This window comes from Felis catus, chromosome D4 (genome assembly GCF_018350175.1).
Source record: "Felis catus isolate Fca126 chromosome D4, F.catus_Fca126_mat1.0, whole genome shotgun sequence".
Taxonomy (NCBI): Eukaryota; Metazoa; Chordata; class Mammalia; order Carnivora; family Felidae; genus Felis; species Felis catus.
This window is the reverse complement of record NC_058380.1, coordinates 90,962,445-90,976,713: the sequence shown is the minus strand read 5'-3', so window position 1 is coordinate 90,976,713 and position 14,269 is coordinate 90,962,445. Positions and strand designations below refer to the sequence as shown.

The following is a 14,269-nucleotide window of genomic DNA, read 5'->3' as shown; positions in this document are numbered from 1 at the left end:
TTTTTAAAGGTCCTTTTAGTTCTCTGGGGTTCTCTGCATTTCCATGTAAGCTTGAGGATCCGGGTGTCTGTGCGGAGAGGCTGCTGGGATCTGACTGGGATGATGTCTGGTCTGTTGAACCACTTAGGGGCGTTGGCATCTGAGTAGCATCCAGTGTCCTCGTCCCTGGTGTCTGAGGGTGGAGCCAGACCCCAGCCCCTCCTGGGGGCACCACTCTGGCAGCCCCGTCTCTCCTGCCAGCGGCTGCCCTCGTGACTCCCGACCTTCCAGTCTTTCATCAGCCTCACCCCACCAGATTGGGCCCCTCAAGATGCTCCCTTCATCCTGCTTCTGTGGCTCATTCCTTTTGGTGTGTGAAGGGCTGCGAGTACACCATAGCCTCCAGGGGCCGCTCCAGCTCAGACCTCATGTCCCCATTAGTGTGGCTGCTCCTGTTCCCGAGGGACCTATGTGCCCACTGCTTGGGCCCTCCCCACCCACGGTCTAAGGCGTCAGCAGACTTTCTGGCTCTGCTTTCAGAATGTTTCCAGGGTCTGACCACCTGTTGCCATGTAGCCTGCCTTCTCCTTGGCATGGACTGTCCCTGGGCTCTGGGTCTGTGCCTAGACCCCAAGGTCTCCCTCTCCTTGCTGTTCTAGAACCTTCTGAACACTCACCTCTCCTGCCCCTGTTTCCAGGAAAGTGCAGGTAGCATATTGGAAGCTGTGGGGTCCAGAGACCAGTGGGCAGAGGACCCAACTTTGTGCTCTGTGACTGAGGCAGGGTGGGTGTGGAGCCTGCAGCTTGTCCCCAGCATGGGAAAGGGGCTGTTGCATGTCCTGAAGGCTTTGGTCAGGGTCTCCACATGTGACTGGCTCCCAGATTTTTTGTACTCAGTTTTGACCAGTCATCGTCATTCTTTCCGAAGCTCGAGCTGTCCCTTTCCGTGGCCATGGAGCCTGTTCACACCAGCCTCGCCTCCTTGGGCTCCATTATGTCTGGCTTCCCTCATTTGGCCTCAGACTTCCCTAAGCTGCCCCTGGTCCTTGCAGTGGAGATGATTTTTAGGTACCAAGTCAGGACACCAAAGCGCTCATTGCCACCAGGGTGCCGTTGGCTCTGGTCTAATTTTTTCGAGGACAGAGCTCTAGAATAAAAGTTATGAAAGACGTGTTTGCGTCACTATTCCCATTCAGATGTAACATCACTGGGTTTTCCCCACTCCTTTGGTCTTATACTTGCGTCCTCCCCGGTAAAGATCCCGGCTCCTCGCGTGTTCGTTTCAGAGGAGCATCCCTCATGTGGCAGCAGCGTGTGTGTGAGGTCTTAGAACATGTCCCACTGAGGACACGAGCACCGGCCCGCAGCACTTGGCGCGATGGTCTCTCCGTGTGGGTGGGCTCCCAGGTTGCTGTTGTAGGTATGTTGGTGTGTCTCGGTTCATTTTCAATTCCAGATTTTATCATCTTTTTATTTTTATTTTCATTTCATTTCATTTCATTTCATTTCATTTCATTTCATTTCATTTCATTTCATTTCATCTCCTTTCATCTCATTTCATTTCATTTTTATGTTTATTTACTTTTGAGAGAGAGAGAGAGAGAGAAAAAGAGTGTGTCAGAGTGTAAGCAGGGGAGGAGCAGAGAGAGAGGGAGACGCAGAATCCGAAGCAGGCTCCGGGCTCCGAGCTGTCAGCCCAGAGCCTGATGTGGGGCTTAAACCCATGAACCATGAGATCACGACCTGAGCCGAAGTCCGACGCTTAACCAACTGAGCCACCCAAGTGCCACATTAAGTGCCAGAATTTTAAAATTTATTTTTTAGTTATGTAAAATATTTACATGGTTTAAAAGTAAAGATTACACGAGGTCATGTTCGGAAGTCTTGCGTGTTCTGCGTGCTCCTTTCCTGCCCTCCAGAGTATCCATGTGTGTGTCTCACTTCCTCACGTTTCTGACAGAAAAGGTGGTCCCCCCACCATTTTTCTGAGGTGCTGCTGTGGCGTAGAGCTCACCGTGTTCTGAGCACGTGTGGATGCTTCTCCTTCTTTTGGGGACGTTCAGGTTGATTTCAGCCTTGGCTGTTGCGCCTCCTGTCCTGCACACGTGGCACTGTGTGGGGCGTGTGTTGTCCTCACCCAGGTCCCCAAAGCTCTGCTCAGCAGCCAGGCAACTGCAACTGAGAATTTCCATTGCATTCTTTCTTATTATTTCTATTTCTCTGAGATTTTCACTCGGTGAGAAACATACTGTTTTACCTGTGGCGAGGATGGCTCTAAGGGAGCTTCTGACATCCTCACGTGTCCGTGCGGCATCTGCTTCACTTCAGGGCTGGACTCCGTTGATTGTCCTTTCTCTTCAGAACGCGTCCACTTCCTCGGTTCTTTGTCTTTGTTCGTGCTGACTTGTTGGTGGCTCCAGCGTTCCTGCGACGTGTGTCGTGTGCTCTGTTAAAATTGGCCGGCTGGGGGCGCCTGGGTGGCGCAGTCGGTTAAGCGTCCGACTTCAGCCAGGTCACGATCTCGCGGTCCGTGAGTTCGAGCCCCGCGTCAGGCTCTGGGCTGATGGCTCCGAGCCTGGAGCCTGTTTCCGATTCTGTGTCTCCCTCTCTCTCTGCTCCTCCCCCGTTCATGCTCTGTCTCTCTCTGTCCCAAAAATAAATAAAAAACGTTGGAAAAAAAAAATTAAAAAAAAAAAAATTGGCCGGCTGGGCTCGAGTGCGGGCTCTTCCCCTGTTGAGGTGGCGACATCCCTGGCATCCGTCCTGTCCTGTGCACCCGCCGCTCTGCCGTCGTGGGCTCCGGCTCCTCGCTCCCGATCCTCACAGCTTCTGCTCCCAGCTTCCCCTGCTGCGCAGGGTGGGCTCGCCTGCAGACCTAGTCCGTCACACCCAGAGGCAGAGGCCAGAATCCGTGCTATGGCCATCGTTCTGGACTTCGGCATGTCTTTGGGACCTGCCGGGAGGTGGGATTGCTGAGTCAGGGGCATGTATGCCTTTGGTTTGGCAGAAAACTTGATAGAGACCACCCGTCTCTGCCACCGTTTTGTCTTCCCTTGACCACTGAGGGTCCTCTGGCTTCTGGTTAATGCTCTGCCATATGCAGGATGCACACCTGGAAGGTCCCCTTCTCCTTGTTGCCTGTCTGGTTTTCCCTCCCACACTTTACACTTGGTTCCTGTGGTCGCTGCATCACAAGTGCCCAGGGACTCGGCCACATGAGAAGGTCCGTGCTCACTGGCTTCCCCTGGTGGACACTGTGTGACCGGGCTCTCTGCTTGGGGCCCCACGGACTGATGGGGGTGTCTGGGGAGAGGTGCCCGCAGTCTGTTTTGTGGCTGTGGCATTCAGCTCCTTGCATTCTGGGGTCGACGCCCACTTCCTCACTGGCTGTGCCCGGCCACCCGCATTCCTTGCCACATGGCCCCTCTGACTTCAGGCCCTAGCCACCTCTGGCACTCTGGGTTTTTGCAGAGAAAACTGCTTCTGAAAGGGCTTCTGTGGTGAGGTCAGGCCCCCAGCCAAGCACCCTTTCTCACTGTCGGCTCAGTATCCCTTCTGCTGCGTGTTGGCGTGGGAGGAGTGCTGGGTCAGGGTCGTGGGACTTCTGTCTGTACCACTGGGCTAGCAGGACATGGCAGTGTTCCTGTTCCGTGGCTGTAGCCACCCCTCGGGAGCCACCTGACGGCCCTCGGCCCGAGTGCTGCTTCCTTCCGTCTGTCCGACCTGCCCTGCACGCTCCGAGTCTCCCGGCATCTGCTTGCGATGGGCTCTGCCGCCCCCTGTGGTTCCCATCGCCCGCCTCCTTCCTCCTGGTACTGGTGGCGTCAGAGCATCAGATGATCCACGTGTGCCCTGTGCAGCCCGACTGGCCAGGAGGCATATGGAGCAGGCCGCCTCCCCAAGGCATGGAGGCCTCCTGCGTCCCTGCTCTGGGGGCGCATCTCTGCCCACGGTCTGCAGACTCCTGCGCGAGCTCCCCGCTCTCCTTCCCGCCCACTAGGATGGTGAGGTGTACTGCATTGACGCGCGGTTCTACGGGAACGTCAGCCGCTTCATCAACCATCACTGCGAGCCCAACCTGGTGCCCGTGCGCGTGTTTATGTCACACCAGGACCTGCGCTTTCCCAGGATTGCCTTCTTCAGCACCCGCCTGATTGAGGCTGGGGAGCAGCTGGGGTAGGTGCCGTGGTCCCCAGGGGCTGGCCGGGTCTGGGGACCTTCCGGGGTGCATCCGTGTGCCACTCAGTGCAGACTTACCCCCGGTAGCCTCCTGTGTCTCCAGACCGCTTGCTCAGGCTGGCCTGCCCCCAGGCGGTGTGGGGCCTGGATGCACCCTTAGCTCTGCTGTCTCCCCAGGTTTGACTACGGGGAGCGCTTCTGGGACATCAAAGGCAAGCTGTTCAGCTGCCGATGTGGCTCCCCCAAGTGCCGGCACTCCAGCACGGCCGCGGCGCAGCGGCAGGCCAGCGCCGCCCAGGACGGCCAGGAGAACGGCCTGCCCGACACCAGCTCCTCCACCGCTGACCCCCTATGAGCAGCAGCCGGCCTGGGGCGCTGAGCGTCGGTGCCGTTCACACTGAGGTTGGAGAGGAAGGCGAAATGCACACAACACCCGAGGGCTCCGACCTGGGGCTGGAGGGACCTGGGCCGTGGCTGCGAGGCCCCAGCGTGGCTGCCTCCGGGCTGGGGGCGGGCGCTTTGGAACACTCTGGGAATCCGCGCTGGCGTGACCTTGTGAGTTTCTGATGATGGTTTTGTCGTTTCCACGTTTCCCGTTCCCCCTCAACTCCCCTGGTTCCTGTTCCACCGTGGGGCTTGTTGGCAAAGCCCGGTCAGCCCAGGCTCCCTGCGTGGCACCTGCCGAAGACACCATCACCCTCGAGCTGCTCCGTTAGACCTGCCTGCACGAGGCCTGCGTGGCTGGTGCCAGTTCTGGGCACCACGCAGATGCCGTCCCCACCTCGACCTAGGAGAGGTCAGGGCCAAGCCGTCACTGACTTTGGAGAAAACGTTTGTTTGCTTTTTAAAGAAGTCCTATATCTAGTCCTATATATCAGACCTCTAATGCATTTCTTTCTGAGGAAGCGGTCTGGCGGGTGCAGGAGGGCCATGGCCCGAGGAGGACCCCGCACCGGCCCCGCCAGCGCAGCAATGCTGGCGCCTTCTGTTGATTTTTAAACCACATGCTATGATGAATAAACTGATTTATTTTCTACCGTTATTGAACATTAGGACAAATAAAAACACAAAACACAGACAACGGTGCTGATTCTGGTGTGGTTTCTACTCACCATGTGAAAATAAACTATCAACTGTATAAAGAGAACAAAGTGATTTTAGAATAAAATGCAGGAAAAAACTTTTTTTAAAACGTTAGTCTTGTCGAGGAATAAATTTGCCATCACCTTTTGTGTGACGGCCTGCCAGGTCATATACTTTTTTTTGGCATATACTTTTTTAAATACTGTAATTAGTGCAGTAGCAGTGGGGTTTTTGTGCGGCTCTTCTAAAACATTCATGATGCAGTCATGTTTATTTTTTTCTGTTAAAATGTTTTTGACAGTTTTAAGAGCAGTCTTTTGGCTCAGACCATTTCTTGTTCTGTTTTCAATGAAATCAATAAAAAAAAAAGAAGTACTTTAAAGGAGGTTTTTATTATGATGCCATGTTTCAGCTGGTTTCTGCCAAACACCCGTGCTCCCTCTGGGGTGCTCGCGGGCTCACACGCGGCCCGGGTCCGAGCAGGCGGCACATACCTTCCTTGTCAGCACAGCCTGTCTCTGAAGAGGACGCTACCTGCATCCGCCCCAGGCAGACAAGTGCAGAGTGTGTGTGCATACCTGTGTGTGTGCGTGCCTTTGTACGACCAGCACCAGGCACTGAGGCCCAGGTATCTTTCTGGAGGCTGATGGACGTAAGCACCAGGTAAGTGCCCAGAATCCCTAATCAGATCTGCATTTGAGCGTGTTGAGACTGGAGCAGTTTCTTCCTGCCAGCCAGCCACGGCCTCTGCCCCTCAGCAGGAGCCCTGTGTCCTGTGCAGGGCTGGCCTTCACCCCGGCACCTGTAAACTCAACAAGAAATAGCTTGAGTGTTTGGGTTTTTTAATACATGGAAGTCATCCAGTTAGACACTTTCAGACATTTATCTGGAACAGTAACAGCTCTCCTGCACATTGTGAATAGCCCAGGTAGGATGCCTTCCCTTGGGGCCCTTGGTCCAGCCGTGTCACCACCAGGAAGGTGACTACAGGCCTGGGTGTGCGTGAGCACCCGTGACCCAAGTGGGACAGAGATGGGGCTGATCCTATAGAAAGACGACGCCCCTTCTTCCAGGAGGGCTTGGGTTGGCTCCCCAGGCTTGTCTTTCTCCTCTGGGTGGTGCCTTGAGCGGGGGCTGGGCTGGGGCAGTGGCCCGGGAGGGTTCGGGACAGTGGGCCCATAGGAGGCCTCATCCCAGAGGCAGTGGGGGGGGGGGGAGGGACAGGGGGTCCACCTGGAGCTTGGACTTCAGGCCTCGTCGACCCCACCAACCTTTTGTGGCCCTTGCCCCAGCACAGTCCTCACCCCCTTGGGTTCTAAGCTACTTACCTTGCAGTCAGCTAAGGTCGTTTGCACTTTGGTGATTGTCCTGTGCACCGGGTTAGATGCTGGGTGTGCAGAGGTATCTGTCGAGTCAGGATCCAGTCTTGTCGAAAACTGCTGCTGTGTTAGGGAAGCCTGTGGGGTGAGTAGACCCCACCACCCTCCCACCCACCAGACACGATGACAGCAAGTCCTGACCATCTAAAAGGAGCGTACAGGGAGCCTGGGTGGCTCAGTCGGTTAAGCATCTGACTTTGGCTCAGTGATCTCGCGGTTTGTGGATTTGAGTCCCATGTCGGGCTCTGTGCTGACAGCTCAGAGCCTGGAGCCTGCTTCAGATTCTGTGTCTCCCTTTCTCTCGTCCCCTCTCCTGTTCATGCTCTGTCTCTCTCAAAAATAAACATTAAATGAGCCTGCACAGGGCTTGGCTTTGGGGAGCCTAAAGTTTGTGTCCTGGGCTGCTGTTTCCTGCCTGGTCCTAGAGACTCCCATCAGCATCCGCTGTGGCTGTCCCTAAACCAGTTGTGGGCAGGGCTCAGGGTTGGGCCCAGAGAAGCTTGTGGGGTCTCTGCGGCAGCAGGGCACAATCTGTAAGCGTGGGTGTGGGCATGTGGCTCGGGGGGGTGGGGTGGGGTGGGTAGTTCTCTCTGGAGAAGTCATACTTGTCATTGCCAAAATCAAAACAGCACATGAGAACTAGAGAGAAACCGAGAAACCCGCCAGAAACGCCTTTTCTCAGCCTCCCTGCCTGCTTCAGGGAGCACACCATGCCCTCCCCTCGGCTGTGTCCTGTCTGTGACTCCTCTGGGGACCACACCGCGGTTAAGTCCTTGCTGATGTACGCATGGATGTTTCCAGTCTCCACCAGGGACTGTAGCACTTGTGTGCCACCCTTCACTCCGCTGGTGTTCTCTTAGAGAAGGGGTCAGAGGGCGTCCCTGGTGTCCACTTGGGAAGTGATCAGCAAAACCCCAGCCTTTACCTCCACCAAGGGGGCATGTTTTCACACACCTTGCATGCACCATTGTCCTACTTCTACTTTTTCTAATTATCCGGAGCAACGTGATGCCTCAGAGCATTACATTTCGCACTTACTTGGTTGTTGCAGACCGGTTTTTCCTCTTGTGTGTACTACCTTGGTGAAAATTTCATTGTGGTGTTCATATTTCCCTTACTGATTTGTGGGAACTCTATACATCGTAGCTTTGTACCCATGCTGAACGTAAGTTTAAGTTTAGCTCTGGAATCTAGGTGGGATTTACTTGGTGTCTGGTATGAATTGAAGATTCTAAGAATTGAGGGATGGTTTTCACATGGTGAAGTGCCTGGGTCTTGTTTGTACAGCACAGCAGGTTTTGACAGACCGCTTTCCCCACGTAACCCTTCCCGCCCCAGAGAATGGGCCTTTCCCGTCACCTGGCAAGTTTCTGTGTTCTTCCCAGCTGGTTCCCACTTCCGAGAGGCATTTCCTGTTCAGGTTTCTTTCACCATAGATTGGATTGGTTTTTTTCCATTGCAGAACTTCATGTAAATGGATCCATGCAGCATATGACTCTTTTTTCTAGCTTCTCTTGCTCAGCTTTTTTTTTTTTTTTTTTTTTTTTTTTTTTTTTTTTTTTTTTTTTTTTTTGCTCGCACTTTGTAAAGCGTCAGTTTATTGCTGAAGAGAATTCCGTGGTAAGGATATGCCAGGTTTGTTTACCTCTTCCCCATCGTATGTACATTTGTATTTCCAGTTTGGAGCTGTTATCAGGAAAGCACCTGTGAACATTCTCTCACAGTCTGTTGTGTGAATGTTTTTGTTGTGCAGGGAAAATCCCTGGACACGGACTTGCTGCGCGAGGCGGTCAGCGCACGTTCCATTGTGGCTGTGCTATTCCACTCACCGTCGCGTGTGAGAGCGCTCTGCTGGTGTCCCCCGCTAGTACCAAGTGCGCCTATTCTGGCGGGGGGGTGTGGTGGCACGTGGCATTCATTTGCATCCCCACTGATGATGAGCACCTTTTCAGATGCGTATTGTCCGTGCAAAGTGTTCGGTCTTTTGTGTGTTTTTTAATTGGACCATCTTTCCGTTGTTAAGCATAGGAGTCCTTTGTGTATTCTAGGTACAAGTCCTTTCTTTGTCAGACAGAAGTATTTAAGTGTTTTCCCTCAGTCTGTTATTTTGTGTTCATTTTCTTCAGAGCAGAAGTGTACAGATTGGGGCAAGTCCAGTCTCTATTCTGGGGGCATTTTCTCTGTCCGCAGGCATCATATCACTGCCCATTCCAAGGTTGAGAAGATCGTTTCCCATTTGCTTCTATCCTTACGATTTTAGACTTCATGCTTTGGTGTGTGATCCATCTCAAACTGATGCTTGAGCATAGAGGGAGGTAGAGATCAAGCCTCATCTTCCCCAGTGTGGGCATTTGCTGATTTTTAGAAAGATTTAAAGATTCTCCCATTGAGTTGCATTGGCTCCTTGGTAGAACATTAGTTGGCACATGCGTGTGGACTCTATTTATGAACTCTCATTCCTGTGGTTATTTGCCTGTCTTTCTGTCTTTATTCCTGTAGCTTCATTTTAAGTATCAAAATCACCTGTGGTCTACATACTACAAATTGTTTTTATTCTGAAACATCATATAAATTCCTATCAAAAAAAAAAAAAGCTGGGTGGATTTTTTTTAACTTTTAAAATCAACTTTACTGAGATATACTTCACATATCATAAAATGTACTCAAGGGTTCCATGAATTTTGACAAGTGTATGTACTCCTATAACTATCACCATCACAATCAAGATGTAAAGAACGTCTCATTATCCCCTGAAACATTGCTGGTGCCTCTTTGCAGTCAACCCCACCCTGCCCCGGGAGATGCTGATCTGCCTGGGTCAGTATAGATGAATAGTTTCTGTTCTAGAATTTTTTATAATTGGAACAATACAGCATGTACTTCGTTATCTCACCATTTAAAACTATGTGTTAAGCCAAGGAAGCCAGATAGAATCTCAGACTTGCAAGAAAGATGCAGGACAGGGCAAAGAGCTTTTTTTTTTCTCTGAACCATGAAAATAGCTGGCTTGATGCTCCAGGGCATCAAGGGCAATCTCCTGTGTGACGACACTAGGATGGCGCTGCTCTCTCCCCGCAGCCCGTATCTTACACATAACTGAGAGCCTCACAGAATAATTCATGATATTGTCATACATTTTACTGTCTATACACCAAGATATTGTTACTACTTTTGCTTTAATTAGCCATTTATTATTCCTTTGATTTGTAGCTTGTGTACTCATTTTTTCACCGGTTTCGTTTTTTTGGGTTTTTTTTTCCTTGTAATGGCGTGCTTGTTTTGTTGTGCTTTGCTTTATTGTGCTTTGCAGATACTGTGTTTCTTACAGATTGAAGTTTTGAGGCATCCCTGCATCGAGCAAGTCTGCTGGCACCGTTTTTCCAACAGCATCTGCTCACTTCTTGTCTCTGTGTCACATTTGGTAATTCTTGCAGTATTTCACAATTTTTCATTATTATTATATTTGTTACGGTGATCTGTGATCAGTGACCTTTGGTGTTACGACTAATTGTTTTGGGGCACGTGAACCGTGCCACGTAAGATGGTGTGAACTTGATCGATACGTGTTGTGTGTGTTCCGGCCGCTCTATTGAACAGCTGCTCCCCCGTCTCTTCCCCCCCGCCCCGACCGCCCCATTCCCTGAGACACAACAGTACTGAAATCGGGCCAGTTAATAACCCCACCACGGCATCTTTGTGTCCAAGGGAAAGGAAGAGCTGCACATCTCTCACTTGAAATCAGAAGCAAGAATGATTCAGCTCAGTGAGGAAGGCACGTCGACAGGCCGAAAGAGGGGCCTCTTGCACCAAACATCAGCCAAGCTGGGAATGCAAAGGGAAAGTTCCTGAAGAACATTAAAAGCGCTCCTCCAGTGAGCACATGGATGATAAGAAAGGTAACCTCCTCACTGCTGATGTGGAAGAATGTGTTCGTCGTCTGAACACGAAGATCAACCAGCCACAACGTTCCTTTCAGCCGAAGCCTCACCCAGAGAGAGTCCCTGACTCTTCAGTTCTGTGAAGGCTGAGGTGAGGAAGCTGTGGAAAAGAAGTCTGAAGAGAGCAGAAGTTGGTTGATGAGATTTCAGGGAGACGCTGTCTCCAGAAGACGACCGCACAGTGGGGGCAGCGGGTGCTGATGTGGAAGCTGCAGTAGGTTCTCCACAAGACGGAGCCAAGACCATCAGTGAGGGCGGCTGCACGAAACATTTGCAAGGTAGACAAAACAGCCTTCTGTTGGGAGGAGATGCCATCCAGGACTTTAACAGTGAGAGAGAAGTCAGCACCTGGCTTCAAAGGCTGACTCTCGTTAGAGGCTCAAGTACCTGGTGACTTGAAATTGAGACCAGTGTTCATGAACATTCTGAAAATCCTGGGCCCTTGAGAATTGTGCTCCATCAACTGCACCTGTGCTCTGTAAACAGGACAAACAAAGCCTGGATGACAGCACATGCGTGGTTTGCTGTGTATTTTAAGCTCACTGTTGAGACTTACTGCTCTGGATAAAGGATTCCTTTCAAAATATTACTGCCCAATGACAGCTTACTGGTCACCTAAGAGCTCTGATGGAGATGGACAATGAGATCAATGTTGTTTTCATGCCTGCTAACATCCATTTCTACTTCCAAGTCTTATTGTTTTTTTAATGTTTATTTATTTTAAGGGGGAAAGGGGCAGAGAGAAGAGAGGGAGAGAGAGAATCCCAAGCAGACCCTGCACTGCCAGCACAGAGCCCGATGCGGGGCTCACAAACCATCAGATGATGACCTGAGCCGAAATCAAGAGTCGGGTGCTCAATCGGCTGAGCCGCCCAGGCGTCCCCCAAGTCTTATTATTTAAGAAATATATTGTGTAAGGCTGCAGCTGCCATATTGATTCTTCTGACAGATCTGAGCAAAGTAAATTGAAACCGTCTGGAAAGGATTCATCATTTTAGATGCCATTAAGAACACTCCTAGTTCATGGGAAGAGGCCAAAATGTCAGTATTAACAAGAATTTGGAAGAAACTGACTTTGAGGGGTTCAGCCTTCAGGAGAGGACGTAGGTACAGGTGTGGTGGGAACAGCAAGAAAACTAGGATTTGAAGAGCCTAAAGATGCTGGCGTCTCAGGATAAAACTTTAATGGATGAGGAGTTGCTTCTTATTGAGGAGCAAAGAAAGTGGTTTCTTGAGGTAGAATCTACTCCTGGTGAACACGCTGTGAAAAGTGTTGGAATGACACAGCCTAGTTGTAAAGCAGCTTCAGGGTTGGGAGGACAGACTCCGGTTTTCAAAGTTCTCCTGTGGGTAAAATGCTGTCACAAAGAGCCCAGGGGCTCAGTCGGTTAAGAATCCAACTCTTGGGGGGCGCCTGGGTGGCTCAGTCGGTTGGGCGTCCGACTTTGGCTTAGATCGTGATCTCGCAGTTTGTGAATTCGAGCCCCGTGTCCGGCTCTGTGCTGATAGCTTGGAGCCTGGAGCCTGCTTCAGATTCTGTGTCTCCTCCTCTCTCTGCCCCTCCCATGCTCATGTTCTGTCTCTTTCTGTCTCTCAATAATAAATAAGCGTTAAAAAAAAAAATCCAACTCTTGGTTTCGGCTCAGGTTGTGATCTCACGGTTTGTGAGTTCGAGCCCCACGTCAGGCTCTGTTCTGATGGTACAGAGACTACTTGGGATTTTCTGTCTCCTTCTCTGCTTTCCCCTCCCCTGCTCACACACTTCCTCTCTCTTCTCTCAAAATCAGTAAAATAAACTTTAAAAAAATGGCCATCACAGAATGCTACAGAGAAATCATCTGTGAAAGGAAGAATTGATGGGGAAAGCTTCATTGTCTTCTTTTAGGAAATTTCCACAGCCACCCCTGCTTTCAACAATCACCACCCTGATCAGTCAGCAGCCACCAACATGGAGGCAAGACCTCCACCAGCAAGAAGATTCTGGCTCGCTGAAAGCTGAGTTGATGGTTAGTATTTTCTAGCTATTAGATACTTCTTAGTTAAGGTATGTGCATGGATTTTTTTGTTTAAGATATAATGCTGTTGTACTTAAGCCACAGTATAGTGTAAACATAACCTTCATATGTACTGTGAAACCAAAAAATTCGTTTGACTCTATTGTGATATTTACTGTGGTCTGGAACCCAACCCTTATCATCTCTGAGGTGTGCCTTTTCCAGTTAGTCTGTCATGGCCAGAAGTGAAAGAATACTAGAATTTTATCTTCCTCCAAACTGAAAGCCAGTGATCTCAAAAGCATTTATTGACTAACCTTTCCTTTCCCACAAACCATAAATCTCATTTATTAGATTGTGTGCACACACACACACACACACACACACACACACACACACACACCCCTTTTCATTGTGCTGTGCTGTCCCATTGGTTTAATTCCTTTCAGACAAGCATCCTATTTCCTTATGTTTTCAAATAGAAAAAATCCATTGTAAATAACAATACAGGAAAAAAAGTTAAAAGTCCACTTACTCCCAACGTCTTCCTCACGATGAACACTTCCGTGAAGATTCTCCCAAACATTTGTATAAAAACTTATTGAGGTGCCTGGGTGGCTCAGTCGATTGAGTGTCTGACTTTGGCTCAGGTCATGATCCCGCAGTTCGTGAGTTCAAGCCCTGCGTCAGGCTCTCTGCTGTCAGCACGGAGCCCACTTCAGATCCTCGGTGGCCCTCTTTCTGCACCCCCTCCTCTGAAAAGTAAATAAACATCTAAAAATATATATACTGATAAAAAGAACAATATGTAACATTTCTGGAGCTCTTACTGTTGGTTTGACACAGTGCTTCCTGTGTCCAGACACTTGTAAGTGCTTCACAAACACTTGAGATCGTCTAAATCTCAAGATAACTATATGCTGGGGACTGCCCTCTCCTTAACAGAAGAGGGAACAGAGATGTCAAAGACCATGCCCGTGGCCACACAGCTACACATGGCAGAGCCACGACTAACCCACAGTCTGACTCCAGAGCCCACACCTCCCACATGGTCTCTCGTTCCCAAATGACCCCGCTCGGTGCCATTAAACTTCCAAGCCTCTGCCCACCTGGGACCACCTTGTCTAAGTCCGGGTTCTTTCATGATGTTTGCCTTTCTCTTTGAAGCAACTTTTCATGTCCTTTGCCAATTTTCAGTGAAATTGTTAAATCTTTTTATTGATCTGAAAGAGCTCTTTGGATAGCAAGAAGATTCATCCCTTGTCTTCTACACCAATAGTATTTCCCAAATGTGCTGATTTACTTTGTGATGGGTTATTTAAATCTATGTATTAGCTTTTGAGTGCTTTTTTTGCTTCTGCCTTACAAGACTTTCAAATTCTTCTGTAATGCAGTCAGGCAGTTTTTTCCTTTAAGTTGGTAGTTTTCAGCCCCTGGCTGTGTGGTGTCGTCCACGGGTGAGCCCACTGAGCAGCTGTGCAGAGGCTTCTGGACTTGGTGTCACATTCAACCCCTCTGCAGTTCGAGGTTATGACACCCTTGCTGCTCTCCCAGGGAGGTTACTTCACATTTGCACCATTTCTAGAACTTCTTTTCTTTTATTTATTAAAAAAATTTTTTTAACCTTTATTTATTTTTAAGAGACAGAGCATAAGCAGGAGAGGGACAGAGAGAGAGGGAGACACAGAATCGGAAGCAGGCTCTAGGCTCTGAGCTG

The 14,269-nt window shown here is 50.2% G+C and overlaps 1 protein-coding gene across 7 annotated transcripts in view; it reads left to right on the top strand.

The window, feature by feature from the left end:
- EHMT1 (euchromatic histone lysine methyltransferase 1) overlaps positions 1-5,623 on the top strand; it is a 153,387-nt gene extending 147,764 nt beyond the window's left edge. For all 7 annotated transcript variants that reach the window (XM_023243147.2, XM_023243148.2, XM_023243150.2 and 4 more), the window contains 2 exons: positions 3,980-4,155; positions 4,336-5,623. In XM_023243147.2, coding sequence (XP_023098915.2) covers positions 3,980-4,155; positions 4,336-4,513 — 354 coding nt within the window. In that variant the 3' untranslated portion in view covers positions 4,514-5,623. The remainder of the gene's footprint in view (positions 1-3,979; positions 4,156-4,335) is intronic.
- The last annotated feature ends 8,646 nt before the right edge of the window (positions 5,624-14,269 follow it).